We start from the raw sequence: 14,823 nt of genomic DNA, 5'->3' as shown, positions 1-14,823 counted from the left end.
TGCTCCTTCTAGGTACCACCGTGGTGTACATTGCCCCAAAGGAGGCATGGGGGAGGAGACAGGTTTCAAAACACGCACACACACACACACACACACACACACACACACACTTGCCCCCCCAAGATCAGCAGACAGGAGTAGGTGGGTGCAACTGTGCACTTCCCTTGCACGTTTTGAAGCTCAGGGTGGGATTGCATCTCCCTGAACTTTGCTTGGGGTGGAATGGCTCCAAAGTGCATCCTACCTAGGACTAAATGCCACCATTTAGCCCTGTATGTGCACAGTGCAGCTCTAACAGAGACCTTCTCTCCAAATTTCTTTTGCTAAGCTCTGAGCTGTGGAGCATCAGATTGTTTTCTTTTGTTTGGTGTGAGGTAACTAAGGCAGGCAGGCAGCAGGATTAAAAGTCAGTAGGAAAGTGCTCAACACCCTAGGGAAAGAAAAATTAAATAAACTCTGTGGGTTAGTCAGGCAGCCAGGCTGTTAGCACAGGAGCGGAGCCAGAAGGTTATTTGCTTTTCAGTTAAGGAATCAGTAGTTCAAGATAATCCACCCAGAACATTATAACTAGTATAAAAATGAGATGATTTCAACCCTTGCTCACTGCAATTAACCCCTCTGTAAAGAACAAAGACTCCGCTGATGTCCTGCTTGGGATGTTGAAAATTTTAAAAGCAGTTATGTAAACTCTTGGGCCAATAACCCCTTGGCCTGGATTCCCCCCTCCCCTGGAAACACGCATGCAAGAAGGTGGCATGGGGATGAAAGGTGTACAGAAACTACAGTGTTGGGCACCAGGATAAGCATCTGCATAGATAGATCAATTATTTCCCCTTGGAGCTTTCCTAGTACACCTCTACCCTGATATAACATGATCGGATATAACGCGGTAAAGCAACACTCTGGGGGACAGGGCTGCACGCTCTGGCAGATCAAAGCAAGTTTGATATAACACGGTTTCATCTATAATGCAGTAAGATTTTTTTTGGCTCCCAAGGACAGCGTTATATCGGGGTAGGGGTGTATCTGTCCTTTGGGTTGAAGTAGCAGCTTCCCTCCCCCCGTCCCACATGCTCCACAGATCTCCTGAGGTCTCCAGTAGGCCCAGGCCATCTGTGTGGAGGTTCTGTGTCTACATGCCAGATTTAGGGACCTCTAATCCCAGCCCACTGTCTTCCTGGCAGCGTGGCTCCATTGGAGCCATGTAGTCAAGGACTTCCCCAGCTGCTGCTTCCTCCACGATCCCAGTCCTCCTGAAGTTACTTTCCCTGGCACAGAAGAACTACATAGAAGTTAACGCAGCCTCATGCTGTATTAATTGTCCACTGTTCTAATTCATTGGTTTGATGGGAGTAAAAGGTGCATCCCGCTTGATTCTTCTCTGCTCCTGAACACAGCACATCATTTCACCATCTACAGATCCCAGACTTCACTGAGGTCTCTCCACAGAGTCCAGGCCGGCCAGGAAGGTTATTGCTGTAGAAATCACCCGCACCACACATACCCCCCACACCTCTACCTTTCTTTGTGGGGGACAAGGGAGTAATTCTGAGGGAAAGATCCAGCCCCTGTGATTAGAATCTCTAGAGTTTAGCAGGTGAAAGGAAGTAAATAAAGGACCCCAGTGATCCTTTCTGCTTCTTTCTTTACAGAGCCGGTTTGTCACATCCGGCGTGGGGCATGGAAGCATTCCTTGTGTGCCAGAGCTCTGTCTGGATTCAAAGACAAGTCTCACACACCGTATGTGTTAGTTGTGCTGATGCAGCTGGTCCTCCTTGCTCAGGCTCTCAGTGCTGTTGGTCAGCAGAAGAAGTTGGTCTTCAGAGCTGCTGATCAAACACCTCAGCCAAAGTCTAATCCTCGGCCCAGCAATGTCAATAGAAATGTTGTCAATGATTTCGTAGGGCCCAGGATTTGGCCCCCTAAATACCATTAAAATTCCAATCAGTTACCAAAAGCTGTTAAATATCAAGCCAGTGTTATTGCCTCAGATTAGCTACAGAAAATAAATAAAAGTCCAATAATTTCAATATTTGGATTGTGAGCTCTTTGAGACAGGGGCTGCCCTTTTGTTCTGTGTATGAAGAGTACCTAGCACAGTGGGGTCCTGGTCTGAGACGGAGGCTCCTAGGTGCTATACTGCAATACCAAGAATAGTAAATAAAAGAAGAAATTAGTGTCAGAAATAACGCCAAACATTTCTAGATTTGCTCTGAGTAGGCTTACATTACATGGTGGCTAAAATACTAGCAGCTGGTCTGCACTAGCTCTAACACCAGTGTGCCTACCCATGGAGCTGAACCGGGGCTAGTGCATCAGTGGGAAACATGAGGAGAACACTAGTGTAGACGCAGCCTAGAGAGTGTGCTGATTCTGTCTATCACATTCAGCGTTAACTGCAGTAAATCAGAGCAGAGTTTTTGGAGTATCTGAGCATTTTGCTGCCTAATTCAATTAAATCAACAGCTTACATTGGCAGAACTGCTTTGGGAAAAGTCCTATACTAGAGTTACTGTGAGCTAGTATTATCTGGCTCTTGCAGTGGACACCGATTAAATAAGCGATGGGAGGGATTTATTTTGAAAATAAATTATCACTTTCACAAAAGTGATTCTACCACTTAAAAAAAAATAAACACTTTCTGGGATTGAGTAAAATAGGCTTAAAATGTGAAGTGTTGTATGTTAGTTAGTCCATTCCCAATGGAAGTTCAGTACCCATATTGCTTGGTTGTGTGAAGGAAGGTCTTTATTACACAGTAAACAGAAACCGAGCTTCTTTCAAAGAGAAAGTACCTCCTCCTTGTCTCTATCTTGGCTTTCTGTAGCTAAGAGTTGGGTAAGGTTTGTTCCACCTTTTATTTGTGCAGCAGATAGAGCTGTGGAAAGTTTTCATATTGTCATTCATTCTGAAGGGAGAGTTTATTTCTGCTCGTTCCCACGCTGTGACCTCTGCGTTGCAATACCTGGCTTTGTAGCCTCAGTAATAATTAATCTTTAAGGCAATGAGATGGTGAACTTAAACCTTGCCCTTTGCTTTTCAGTGGCATTCACTTTGTTTTATGGTGAGAGAGTGTGTGTGAGAGGCAACTAGAGTCCTGATTAATAATAATTAAGCTTCACAAATACAGTATATGATAACTTTTTTTTAAACAAAGCAGTAAGAAAGATTTAAAAAAAAAAACAAATAATTTGGTACTTCCTATAGCTTTTATCCATTATGAATAGTATCAGTTTACCAAGCTAGGACTTCTGCTGTACTAGCCAATAGATTATGATTCAGCTTCCATCCATTTGTATCTGCTCCACCCTACAGCACAGCTTGTTCTCTTCCAAATTCCACTTTAGAGCTGCTGCCCAAAGAGAACGAGGAAGCAGTTTGTCTTGATCCAGATAACTACCTTGCAGCTGGTTCATGAGAGCCAGGGGCGGCTCCAGACCCCAGCACGCCAAGCGCATGCTTGGGGCAGCAAGCTGCGGGGAGCGCTCTGCCGGCGCCATGAGGGCTGCAGGCAGGCTGCCTTCGGTGGCTTGTGTGCAGAAGGTCCGCTGGTCCCGCGGCTTCGACGGACCTCCCGCAGGCACGCCGCCGAAGCCGCGGGACCAGCGGACCCTCCGCAGGCAAGCCGCCAAAGGCAGCCTTCCTGCCGTGCTTGGGGCGGCAAAATGCCTGGAGCCACCCCTGATGGGAGCATTCATGATATTTTAGTAGCAGCAAGTGCACATAGTGCAGCCACATTGGAAGGATGTGGAGAAAAGATTATGGGTAGCCATTCCCACCGCACCCTCTCCTAGAAAAAGATGGGAGAGAAATTGTGGCCTGGATGGTTGAGAATGTGTACAAAACAACGCTGAGCTAAACAAGCTTCTTATCAGTACCCAGAGGGAGGGAGCCCTGTTTCAACTGCTCAACATAATTCGGGGGGAAAAAAGAAAAAAAAGCCTTAAGGACTTTTGGAACCTGAGCAGGACTGAGAGTGGGAGGAGGTGACAGTGGCTCCAGGCATTATACCTAGCTGGGCCAGGAGCTGGCACGGTACCTCCTAGATTTGCTGTGAGTGCACATTCACTAACCAGCTCTTGCTACAGTTGGGACAAAGGTATAGCCCACATTCCCCATCCCATCCCGGAGCAGCCCTTTGGCCTCAGGTCATTGTGTGGAAATAGAAGGATCGTGACTACACCTTACTGAGGGATCAAATGGTACTGGCTATGCCAGGAGAGCCCACCTCACCCTCCCTGTGCAGTACTATGACTGCCTCCTATACCCTCCCATCTCAGCACATCTACACTAGGAAAGCCATAATTTGACCCTGAATCTTGAGGTTTGGCTTCTTGACTAGTCTCACCAACTCGGATGGTGAAATGCCCTTTTGTAGGCTTTTGGTGTTAGGATCTTTGCAGAAAGCCAGTCAGAAGAAACTTAATAGGGCACACCCATACAACACAAAGTCAGTGGGAATTTGGCCATTGATTTCAATAGGAGCAGGAGCAGGTTCTAAATGATTTGGTGAGGAAAAAATCTTGACTGTTGATCCAGCTCCAGCTAAGAGCTGTCAAGAGAACCAGCTGTTCAGATGTATGTCATTTCTTGTATGTACTTCTTTTTAATTATTTCCCAGGGTCATCGTAAGTAGCCTGTATAGCTGCAGCAGTTTCCTGGCATATTCATAACAAGAATTATTTTCTGAAGCCAAAAACATCTGGAAGGGTGTTTTTTTGTATTGGTTTGTTTTTAGTATAGAATTTTTTTGATGCTAGTGTTCTCAGGATGCATCATATCACAAAGGAATATGGCCAAGTTTCTACGCCTAGTGACTGATGATTGGTGACTGCAGTCAAAAATATTCAGATAGTTCTGAAGCCTATTTAGAGTTTATCCAAACTTTTGGTTGCTTGCTCAGTGTGAACCACCAAATCATCTCAGTTTCAACCATCAGTAACAGGCTTAGCAGCAAGGAATACTTAACATTTAGGACTTGTCTTCCTGAGGAGTTATTCCAGAATAGCTATTTCCTGTGTGTGGATATTTTGTGCATTAAGACATTCTTATTCGGGAATAAGAGCATCCATACATGGAATTAATCAGGAATCAATAATCTATTTTAAAGTCACACTCTACCTTATTCCAGATTTATTTTTATGTGTAGACAAGCCCTCAGGCATGGCTGAAATCTGCTCTATTATCTGAAACCAGATGCTACAAAAACTGAATTTTGGGATCCAATTAAGACAACTTGATTTTCTTGTTTGTCACCTGGCCTACTTGTTGATCTGCATTTCACACAGCAGAAATTTGCCCAGGATTCATTTACAAAGAATTTTTGGTTGAAAGTTAATTATTATAATGCTTTGGTAATTGCAATTTCTGTTTACTTTGTGCTGCCGTGAAGCCTTGGTCCATTTTGTGTGTTGTATCTCAGTTGGTAACCTTTATTTGTGCATTTCAGGGGAAGTCCTACCCATTCCGGGGTGCATTCCCTCCAGTATGGAATCCCATAGTTTACCTGGATTATAACAATCTGTGGAGGACAATGAATGAAATGGGGAAAGAGGTATGATATAAATGCAGACTGCATATATATCTATTATGAGATTACACCATTGATCTTGGTATCATAGGGAATAGGCTTTTTAATATGAAGGTTCAGAAAAACCATTTCAGAATTCCCATATGGAGTGTCAGACAACCACCACAAACACTGAATGATATCAGGGCACATACACTGAAAGGGTAGAAATGATTTTTATGGCTAAAGATTGGAGGCTGAAATGTGCTATTTTACTAAAGGACTTTTAAAAATGTCAAATCCTGGACCATGGAGGAGTAGACTGTGTTTAGACAGTCTACTCTTTATAAAGGGTATAGCTGCAGGGCCCCAGGAAAAGCAGTGTATGTCACAGAGGTAAGATTCCTGCCTGGCTTGAGAATAGCAATATGTTACTAATCCAGACCAGTAGGAGCATACTACCTCCTGTGGTGGCACAGCTGTGCTGTCCAATGTATTGGGAAAGAGGCAAAGTCTAGACTCTGCCCACGTGCTCAAGGATGGGGCAAAGCAGCGGATGTGCTTAGCACTTGCTTACCCCTACTGAAGGTCCAGGAAGGCCATGCCAGGAGTTGGGGGGGAGGGAGAAGTGAGGGCTTACTATCTCTCCCTAGAAATACCTGTTATGATGATATTGATGTTCATGGGCAGCTGTGTAAGATGGACTACAGGCTAGTTCACAGTGATGTTATTTTTAAAATAAAAATTTGTAAATGCTTCAGAAATGGAACTTTAAAAATTCTTGACCATCCACTGTACAAAAAAAATCCCTGCAGAGGATTCCAAACTTTCAAATATTTGTCAACTGTTCCATAACCCTACTACTGAACTGGGGACCAATCTGGCAAAGACTTACACACATCAATAACTTTCCTCACACAAGGACAAGTTACTCACATGTGTAAGGTTTTTCAGGATCAGGTACTGCATTATGATGTACCTACACTGAATGCTTTCTCCCAGAAATCTCTGATGTTACCTTTTTTTTTTGACAAGATTCAAATAAACAGTAGTGCATTCCTGTATTGAGACTTGTAGGCAGCAGATCGTCGTTAAATGTGTTGTTCAGTTTTACAGTGTACATAAAAGGCCAGATTGTGCCCTCAGTTATACTCTGGGTTTTCACGAGTGTATCTATTGATGAAACAGAGAGGCCAGATTTACACCGGTGTACCAGTAGGTGGGAGCAGATTTGACCCACTATATTAGCAGGCCTGGGACTGCAAACTAAATATGACTAGGTAGTAATATACTGTGAACTAAGTTTAATATTTTGACTTCATTTGTAGATCCCTGCTGATGCACCCTGGGCGGCCCCACATGCTGCAGAATGGGACAAAATGACAATGAAAGAGTTGACTGACAAAATTTGCTGGACCAAGTAGATAACATTTTATTAACTTTAAAATCCTCTAGCCTTCCTTGGCACATTATATGATGGGGTGTAAAGTGCACTTACAGAGGTCTTGATCATGCTCCTATTGACTTCAAGTGGGTCAGGTCAGACTTCAGTTTTGCAGATGACGAAAAGGGATTGTAATCACTTAAGAGGAGAGAGTTAAAAGTATAGAATGAACCTGACAAATTAGAAGTTTCTGAAATCACTGAAATGAGATTCAGTAAGGACAAATGCAAGGTGGCTAATGTATGAAGAAATAATTGAATGCTCAAGCAAAGAATAGAGGATAATTGGGTAGACAGTAGGAAGAGGGAAGGTTATAAAGGTATAGTGGATGATAAATTGAACGCATTAACAGTGCTATGCTGTCACAAAGGCAGCAAATGTGATACTAGACTGTCTCAACGGAAGTCCCCGTATAAAACAAGTTAAATGATTGTTTCTTTTTATTCAGCATTAGTGAGGCCACAACTAGGGTTAGTTTTGGCAGTGTAGTATATAAAAAAATTGACAAATTAGAGCAAGCCCAAACATCATAAATAAAAATGATATATGGGTTTTACAGCAGATGGTCTATGAGGGCAGGTTAAGAGAGTTGAACATGCAAGGAGCTGAGCGTCTCCTATGAGAACTGAGCAGTTCTCCTGTTCGGCACCTGGCAGCACCAGGGTCTTAGATTGTAAGCTTCTGTGGGAATGGGCATTGTCTTTTCCTTGTCTATAAAGTGCTATGCACATTCCAGGTGCTATGTGAATTAAAACACCACTGCATGGATGTGGAGTCAGTACCTCCAGTTGTGGTCTGCTCTTCCTTCCCCATCTCATAGAATCCTCACTATACTAAGGCAAACAGAACCAGGTAGACTGTATTAAACATATCCTAGCTGGCTGTGCCATTTCCTTACACTGTACTAGAATAGCTTCCACCTCTACATTTAATATAGTACCTTTTATTTAGGCAGCTCAGCATTGTTTGCCTTTTCTTTCTTACTACTTTTTAGCACTGTATCAAAGATTTCAGACTATTTCTCCCTCAAGGTGTTGTGCTTCTCCGAATCCTTCTCCTTTCTCGAAGTCTTACAGAATATGGCCACTAGGTTTCTGTCCTGATCATTATTGCACAATATTTTCCATACAGTTAATTTTATAAGCCACTTGTCTGCCCATGCATGTAGTCCAGTGGTTCTCAACCCCCAGCCCAATCAGCACACAGCTGCGGCCCATGTGACATCCTCAGGGCCATACAGGTAGTATATATAGACATGTGGATGCAGCCCACATAACACACAGAGAGCTGCTTATGCGGCCCACAATGGTAATAGGTTGCGAACCACTGTTGTAGTCTATGCAAGTAATTCTGAGCAACTCTTTCTACACCACATGGACTTGCTTCTAAGTCAATAACTCACAGATGTATAAGCAGTACTAGATTTATAATAATCTGTATGCTACGGTGCTTCTGTGCAATGTGAACAAAACTGATTCTATTGCTGAGTCTTGTAATCTTAATAGGGATGCTGAGCTGAGATATGCTGAAAAACTCAAAACTCTCTCTGTTTTATTCCCTTCAAACCAATCAAAGTTTCCTAGCTGCTGCTCAGAATGGTAGTATTACAAGTAGGAAACTGATCTTTCTGCATGCTGGGTGCTTTCAGATCCACACCAATAACTTGTAAAGGCAAGTAAAGTTCATGGCTAAGAAAATAAATCTACCCTCAGAACCAAAGTAAGAAAAAGCTGTAAAAGTTCACAAGTTACATATTCCATCAGAGATAGCTTGCTAAGTTGGTTACCTCAGCAAATCAATAGAGATTCTCTCTGTTAATGAAACTTTATCTGGAAGCACTTTGACTCTTTTTCATAAATGATCGAACTTAGTATATACTAATTAACAAATCACAAGTGAAATACAGGTGAATGCTCTAATGCTCTGGTGGTGTAACACTGTTGTGTTCAGCGGTGTTACACCAGCAGGGAATTTGGCCCCGTGTGTATATATATTTACTATGATTGCTGCCGTTGCTGTACATTGTAGAACTTAAATTTGACTAGGCAATACAATTTATTGCAGTGACAGGTGGGAGAGTAAGGAGTGGCCTTGGAAATGTACTCCTTAAGCTACCAGGGATGTATCAAACCGTGTGAGTGGTGTACTTGATGAGCTCCCCATGGAGGAGAAAGGAAGATTTCCGCTAACTGGCTATCAAATGCATCTCCTGTTGAGAAAATATTTGTTTTGTGGCAGTAGTGGCAACTGGGAAACTAGTTAAGAAGCAGGATAAATAAGAATAGGTAAATGGTAGGGAGGTTCATATAAACATATTCAAATAGTCCTTTTTACAGGCCAAAAATTGAACTGAGCAAAAAATGATCTGTGTGCTTTTGGCTAATAACCTTGTTCAAAGAGAATAATGAAAAACTAATAATAGCCAACAGCAAAGTAATATTTATTAGAGCTTAGTGAATAATTGAATTTAAGTTCACTGGCTAACAACAAAAACAAAACCTGTTCTGAACCAAAACAGAATTGTTATGGTTTTTCTTACCAAAACAAAAAAAATACAGACATTTTGTTCAGGCGCAATGAAATATTTTAAATATTGTTTTGAAATCATATTTCATTTTGAAAGTGTAGTTTCAAAACAAAATGTCAAAGCCAAAACATTTTGACATTTGTAAAAAAAAGTTCCCTTTTTTTTTTTTTAGCTGAAACTATTAAGTTCAACCTGAATTTGTGATTTGGTTCAGGGTCCTGAAAAATGCATTTTTGGTGAATGTACTAATTATCCAAAAACTTTTACCCAGCTCTAATATCTACCTCCTAACCCTGTTGTCTGTGCTTTTATTTTGCATACAGAGCTGCCAGAGAGTTTGCTACTCTCTTTGTGAACATCAATGTCACCTCTGAGCCACATGAGGTCTCTGCTCTCTGGTTCCTGTGGTACGTGAAGCTGTGTGGGGGGACAACCAGGATATTTTCCGTAACCAATGGGGGGCAGGTACAGAATGTCATATGTTTCCTTTCTTGAGACTGTAATGAACAAGTGTGATGTTCCTTTCCACAAACTTAACACATTCTCTGCAGTTAATGAAAAGATGAATAATCAGTTTACACAGTGCAAAGTGTTCAATATGTGTTTGAAGGTGTCAAATTATCATCTATGGGAGCTCTGTACAATGTGACATCTAATCGATCTAGGCCTCAAGTTAAATCAGGACAATTTATTTAATTTCCCTCCCCAGTCTCTTCAACATATAGGTTTTTTTGTTTGTTTGTTTTTTCTGCTGTTGTAATATCTGCCACTTTGGTTTCCATAGTCACTTATCATTGAATGTATGAGTGCCCTTCAAGCATACAAAGCAAGTGTACTTCAAACTAAAGTGTAGTAAAAGTGTTCTTGGATAACTTGATTAGTTAACTCAAAACAACTCTTGAAAATCTGGCCTTTTTTGTGGGCTCTGTGCACTTGAAAATCTGACCATGATCTTCTCATGTGTTAACAGAATTTATTATAAACTCTACTCTCATGATGATTTCTTGGTGGGGTTTTTTGTTTCCAGGAGCGGAAGTTTGTTGGGGGTTCTGGTCAGATTACTGAAAAGATAATGGAACGCCTCCAAGGCAGAGTTAAACTGGAGAGGCCTGTAGTTCGCATTGATCAGTCAGGTGATAATGTCATTGTGGAGACTCTAAATCATGAGATATATGAGGTAATTCAATAAAAATATAGTAATTTGCATTTAGTGTGGTGTGGGGCGGAGAGGAGGGAATGTCTGCGGCAGCTCTTAGCCAAATGTAATCAGCACCATGCATTTGTGTGTCTCTGTTTCTCAGACTCCCCTGAAAGTCTTTGAAATCTACTTTGCTGATTTATTTATGACAGGGTCTTATATTAGTGTATTGTTAATTGGCTCCTGACATTAGTCTACCTTCTCTCTGCTTTATTTTATTGTGTTATTTTATATAATAGCACCCACAAAGGTCATCTTAAATAAAGGAAAATAATATTTCTGTTCATATCTAAGATTGCAGGTTTGTGTGTGTGTGTTATATATCAGTGCCTTATGTTTCAGGCCAGTTATGTGATTAGTGCCATCCCCCCAGGCCTGACTACAAAGATCCATTTCAACCCAGAACTACCATCAGAGAGAAACCAGTTAATTCACCGTCTTCCGATGGGTTCTGTCATTAAATGTATGATGTACTATAAAGAGGCCTTCTGGAAGAAGATGGGTACGTGGGTATCAACTACGGGGGAAAATGAAGAACTTGGGAATTTAGTGCTACACTAACTTCAAAGTCATGGGTTTATCATCTTTAAGTGTTGGAGAATGTGCAAAAAAAAATTGTTTCCAAAACTATGTGTGAGGATGCTTCATTTCCAACATCAGAACAGCCACCATTGCATTAAACAGGTGGATTTTTTTTCATGTTATGAGGATTTCTCTCTCTTCAGCTAGCCACTAAGTCATCCCACTGTTGTCCACTACAGGGTTTCTTGCACCTACCTCTGAAGCATCTGATCACTGTTAGAGGCAAGATACTAGACTGAGTGGACCAGGGGTTCGATCCACTATGGCAAATCCTATGTTATGTCCTACCCCTTCTGTTTCTACCCTACTTCTGTGTAATGCCCGTTGAGAATTCCACAAGAAGTACAAGATTGACTAGACTTACCAAGAATAGATTAGACTTGCCAAGAATAGGGTTCTGGTGTTTTAGGCAAGCTACTTGAGGAACAAATATACTATATTTCTACTAGTCTGCATTTTTTTTTGTAGTTCCTGTTATTTGGTAAGAGTAAGTCTCCATAACTTTCTGTGAGTCACAAATAAATTCATACAAAGCAACAAAGTCCCCATTTAAAAACAAATTAGTATGTGTGTATACACGCAGTTTGGGAAACTACTGACAGGGAGAGAGAGAATGCTAGAAGAAGGTTCCAGATTTCTAGGTATTATCAGTGAATGAAGAACAGCTATGCGTTTACTTTTCAGTGAAGTTTTTTTCATTACTACCAGTACATAGCACTCAGCAGTTACTATATCTGTTTCCTTTCTCCTGTCAGACTACTGTGCCAGCATGCTTATTGAGGACGAAGAAGCGCCAATTTCAATAACCTTAGATGATTCCAAACCTGATGGATCGGTGCCTGCCATTATAGGGTAAAGCACCCCTAGTCCGTGTTCCTAGATTTATAGATGCTTGTGAAAGGACTTGCGGAGGGGATTGGAAAGCATGCAAATCACTATAGGGGATATTCATCCATTATGAGGATACATGCAAGGCACTCTTGGCCAACTGCAGTCTTTTGGCATCCTCTTGTGTGGGATAAAGTAGCTTGTGTGGGATAAAGTAGCTATGCAGCCCCTTCAAGCCTCTGCATTCCTTAGAGCGAGGCTTTGCACCAGCTTGTAAGTAGGCTAGTGCAGTGGAGGTTGGTGGGAAGGGAGGTACATTGTCCAATGTGTCTATTCCCCTGGTTGAAGTTAAGCACATATTTAAGGGTTTTGCTGACTTGGGCCCATAGAAATTAAACCCCTTACTCAGATTTACCAAGCATCTTGCTCCAGCTACACGGGAGCTTCTCTTTTGGCCATGCTGAATACTGAAAATGCAGTTGACAGAGGCCATTGTTTGTCTTGAATCTGCATTGCACTGAAGAGATGAAGGACTATTCCCTCACAGCATCTTGTAATTCAGTCAAAGCACAGCTGTTTGGTGACAGATTTAGAATTCTGGAGAAACTGCCAAGTATTTAGCATTTCATTTTGGAAGGGAGCTGGAAAATGTGTAACAGCATTTAGTGGCATTTGAAAAGAGTGAATTAAGTGAATATAAATAAAAAAAACACTTTACAGAATGTTTCCATTTTAAATCCAAGGTGAACCTTCCAAATCAGCTGAAAAAACAGTGTGTGTGTGTGTGTGTGTGTGTGTGTGTGTGTGTGTGTGTGTGTGTGTGTGTGTGTGTGTGTGTGTGTGTGTGTACACCAAATAATTGCATGTGCAGGACCATACAGAGAAACATTGTGGACACACAGTTCTAAAATATCCTTATTCTGGACACCATGAAACCCCCTAACATTCCTCTCAAGTTACTGCCAACAACAGGAATGTAAATGTTTTTTCTTGCTACTAAAATCAAGTTGGGATCATCTCTTTGCTAGTATGCACAACTTTATAAAGGATTCCAGGAGCCAAATTTACCCGAGGTGCAATCCCATTGAAGTCAATGGAATTATTCCAGGAATCAATTTGATTCTAGCAATTACTGATAGGAATGTGACTGTAGCCTTCTAAACTGCTTGTCATAAAATATATGTTGTGCCTACGGTAGCCTCACTCCCCTGCAGCTGACCTAGTCATGGATCTTTTAATAAAATAAATTGTATTGGCTTTGTGGGAGGGGCAGCTACCTGGGAACTTAGAGGGACAAGAAAACTAAAGCCCAGTTCAAGGAAACTCAGGTCTCGATCTTAGCCAATTTTGGATTTAGATCTCGATATGGAAAGAGAGGCTGCACGTGTTGTGTTAGTTGATTCTCTCCTCACTCTGGATGAAGATCAGGGTGTTGCCTAATTCTGTTCCCACTGAAGTCAGTGGGCATTGTCCCGCTCACTTTAGTGGGAGGAGAATTAGGCCAATACAAAGCAATTTTGAAAATTCCACCACAGAGGTGTCTATTGATTCTTCTAGAACTGGGAGCTCTCTTTGATACCAGTTATCATAGGGTACTATTGACCCCTGTGCAGATCCTAACGGGTAGATGAAGTTGCTTTCAAAGGGCTCGGCCCCTTTCTGAGATCTCCCCAGACTCTCCCTTGTCAGTAGTCCATGCCTCCCTCACCTTAAGACTGAATTGCTGTAATACGCTGTACCTGGGGCTACATCTACAACTCACTAGGCAGCTTCAGCTAGCACAGCACATGGTAATCAGTTTTGTTAGCTTCCTGCAAGGGGCACTTTACTCCTGCGCTCTCTGTACAAGCTGATCATTTCTGGATATAATGCAAGAAGCTACTGAATATGGATAAATGTATTCTGTGATAATTAAGCTTTTTATATGATAAAAGAATTACTTACCAGTAGTGGGTTTGTCTCACTCATTGTAAAGTCTTTTTAAGCAAAGACTTTATGCCCATGCTTTGTAAATCAGACTGTATTGACACTGCACAATACTTGTCCTCTTTTTCTTTAGTTTTATCCTTACAAGAAAAGCCTATAGACTTGCACGTGTCAGCAAAGAAGAGAGGTAAGAACTTACGAATTTCATAGAGTTGTTCTTTAGGATGCTTCACCGAGTAATTTTATATACACATAGAGCAACTACAGATAATAGTATTCCCCAAACTCCAAGGTCTAAACTCAGCTTGCGTAAGCAGGCACAGCCCCCAGTGATTCCAGTTTAAGGATATTTTAAAGTGTCCACATGCTATCTGTTTTTTCATGTTATCACTAGCACATTATCTTTCACAGATAGTCTTGGGGCACTGTTTTGGTCTGTGACAACTGCTGGTTACTGCAAAGATTCCAAAATGCTTTCTTCCTTCTTGACCATTTTCACATAGCTGATCCATTAGTGAAATGAAGGGAGTGCTGAGGTACATAACCTTTGGTGTCCTTCCCCTACACGCCAGACAGAAATATTCCAACATTTATTATTATTTACATAAATGTATAAACATCTGTGTCTACAACAGTACTATTTCCACAACCATATATGAAAGAAGAGGCCAGTTTGAAGCCTGTTCTGTTATTCATAATACATAAAATACCATTAAGTATTTTACAGGTCAAAATCTGCTCTCAGCTACCCTGTTGTAAATCTGGACTGATTCCATTGACTTCATTGGAAGTATTCCAGACTTATACCG

General features: G+C 41.6%; 1 protein-coding gene across 1 annotated transcript in view; it reads left to right on the top strand.

Annotated features, from left to right (window-relative positions):
• The window catches only part of MAOA (monoamine oxidase A), a 51,641-nt gene that overhangs the window by 29,947 nt on the left and 6,871 nt on the right, over positions 1-14,823 (top strand). Inside the window, exons 4-10 of the mRNA XM_050936607.1 lie at positions 5,450-5,554; positions 6,838-6,929; positions 9,804-9,945; positions 10,508-10,657; positions 11,021-11,180; positions 12,016-12,112; positions 14,148-14,201. Of these exons, the coding sequence (XP_050792564.1) occupies positions 5,450-5,554; positions 6,838-6,929; positions 9,804-9,945; positions 10,508-10,657; positions 11,021-11,180; positions 12,016-12,112; positions 14,148-14,201 (800 nt within the window). The remainder of the gene's footprint in view (positions 1-5,449; positions 5,555-6,837; positions 6,930-9,803; positions 9,946-10,507; positions 10,658-11,020; positions 11,181-12,015; positions 12,113-14,147; positions 14,202-14,823) is intronic.

The sequence above is a fragment of the Gopherus flavomarginatus genome, chromosome 1, assembly GCF_025201925.1.
Source record: "Gopherus flavomarginatus isolate rGopFla2 chromosome 1, rGopFla2.mat.asm, whole genome shotgun sequence".
Classification (NCBI taxonomy): Eukaryota; Metazoa; Chordata; order Testudines; family Testudinidae; genus Gopherus; species Gopherus flavomarginatus.
This window is presented reverse-complemented; position numbering and strand designations above follow the sequence as displayed.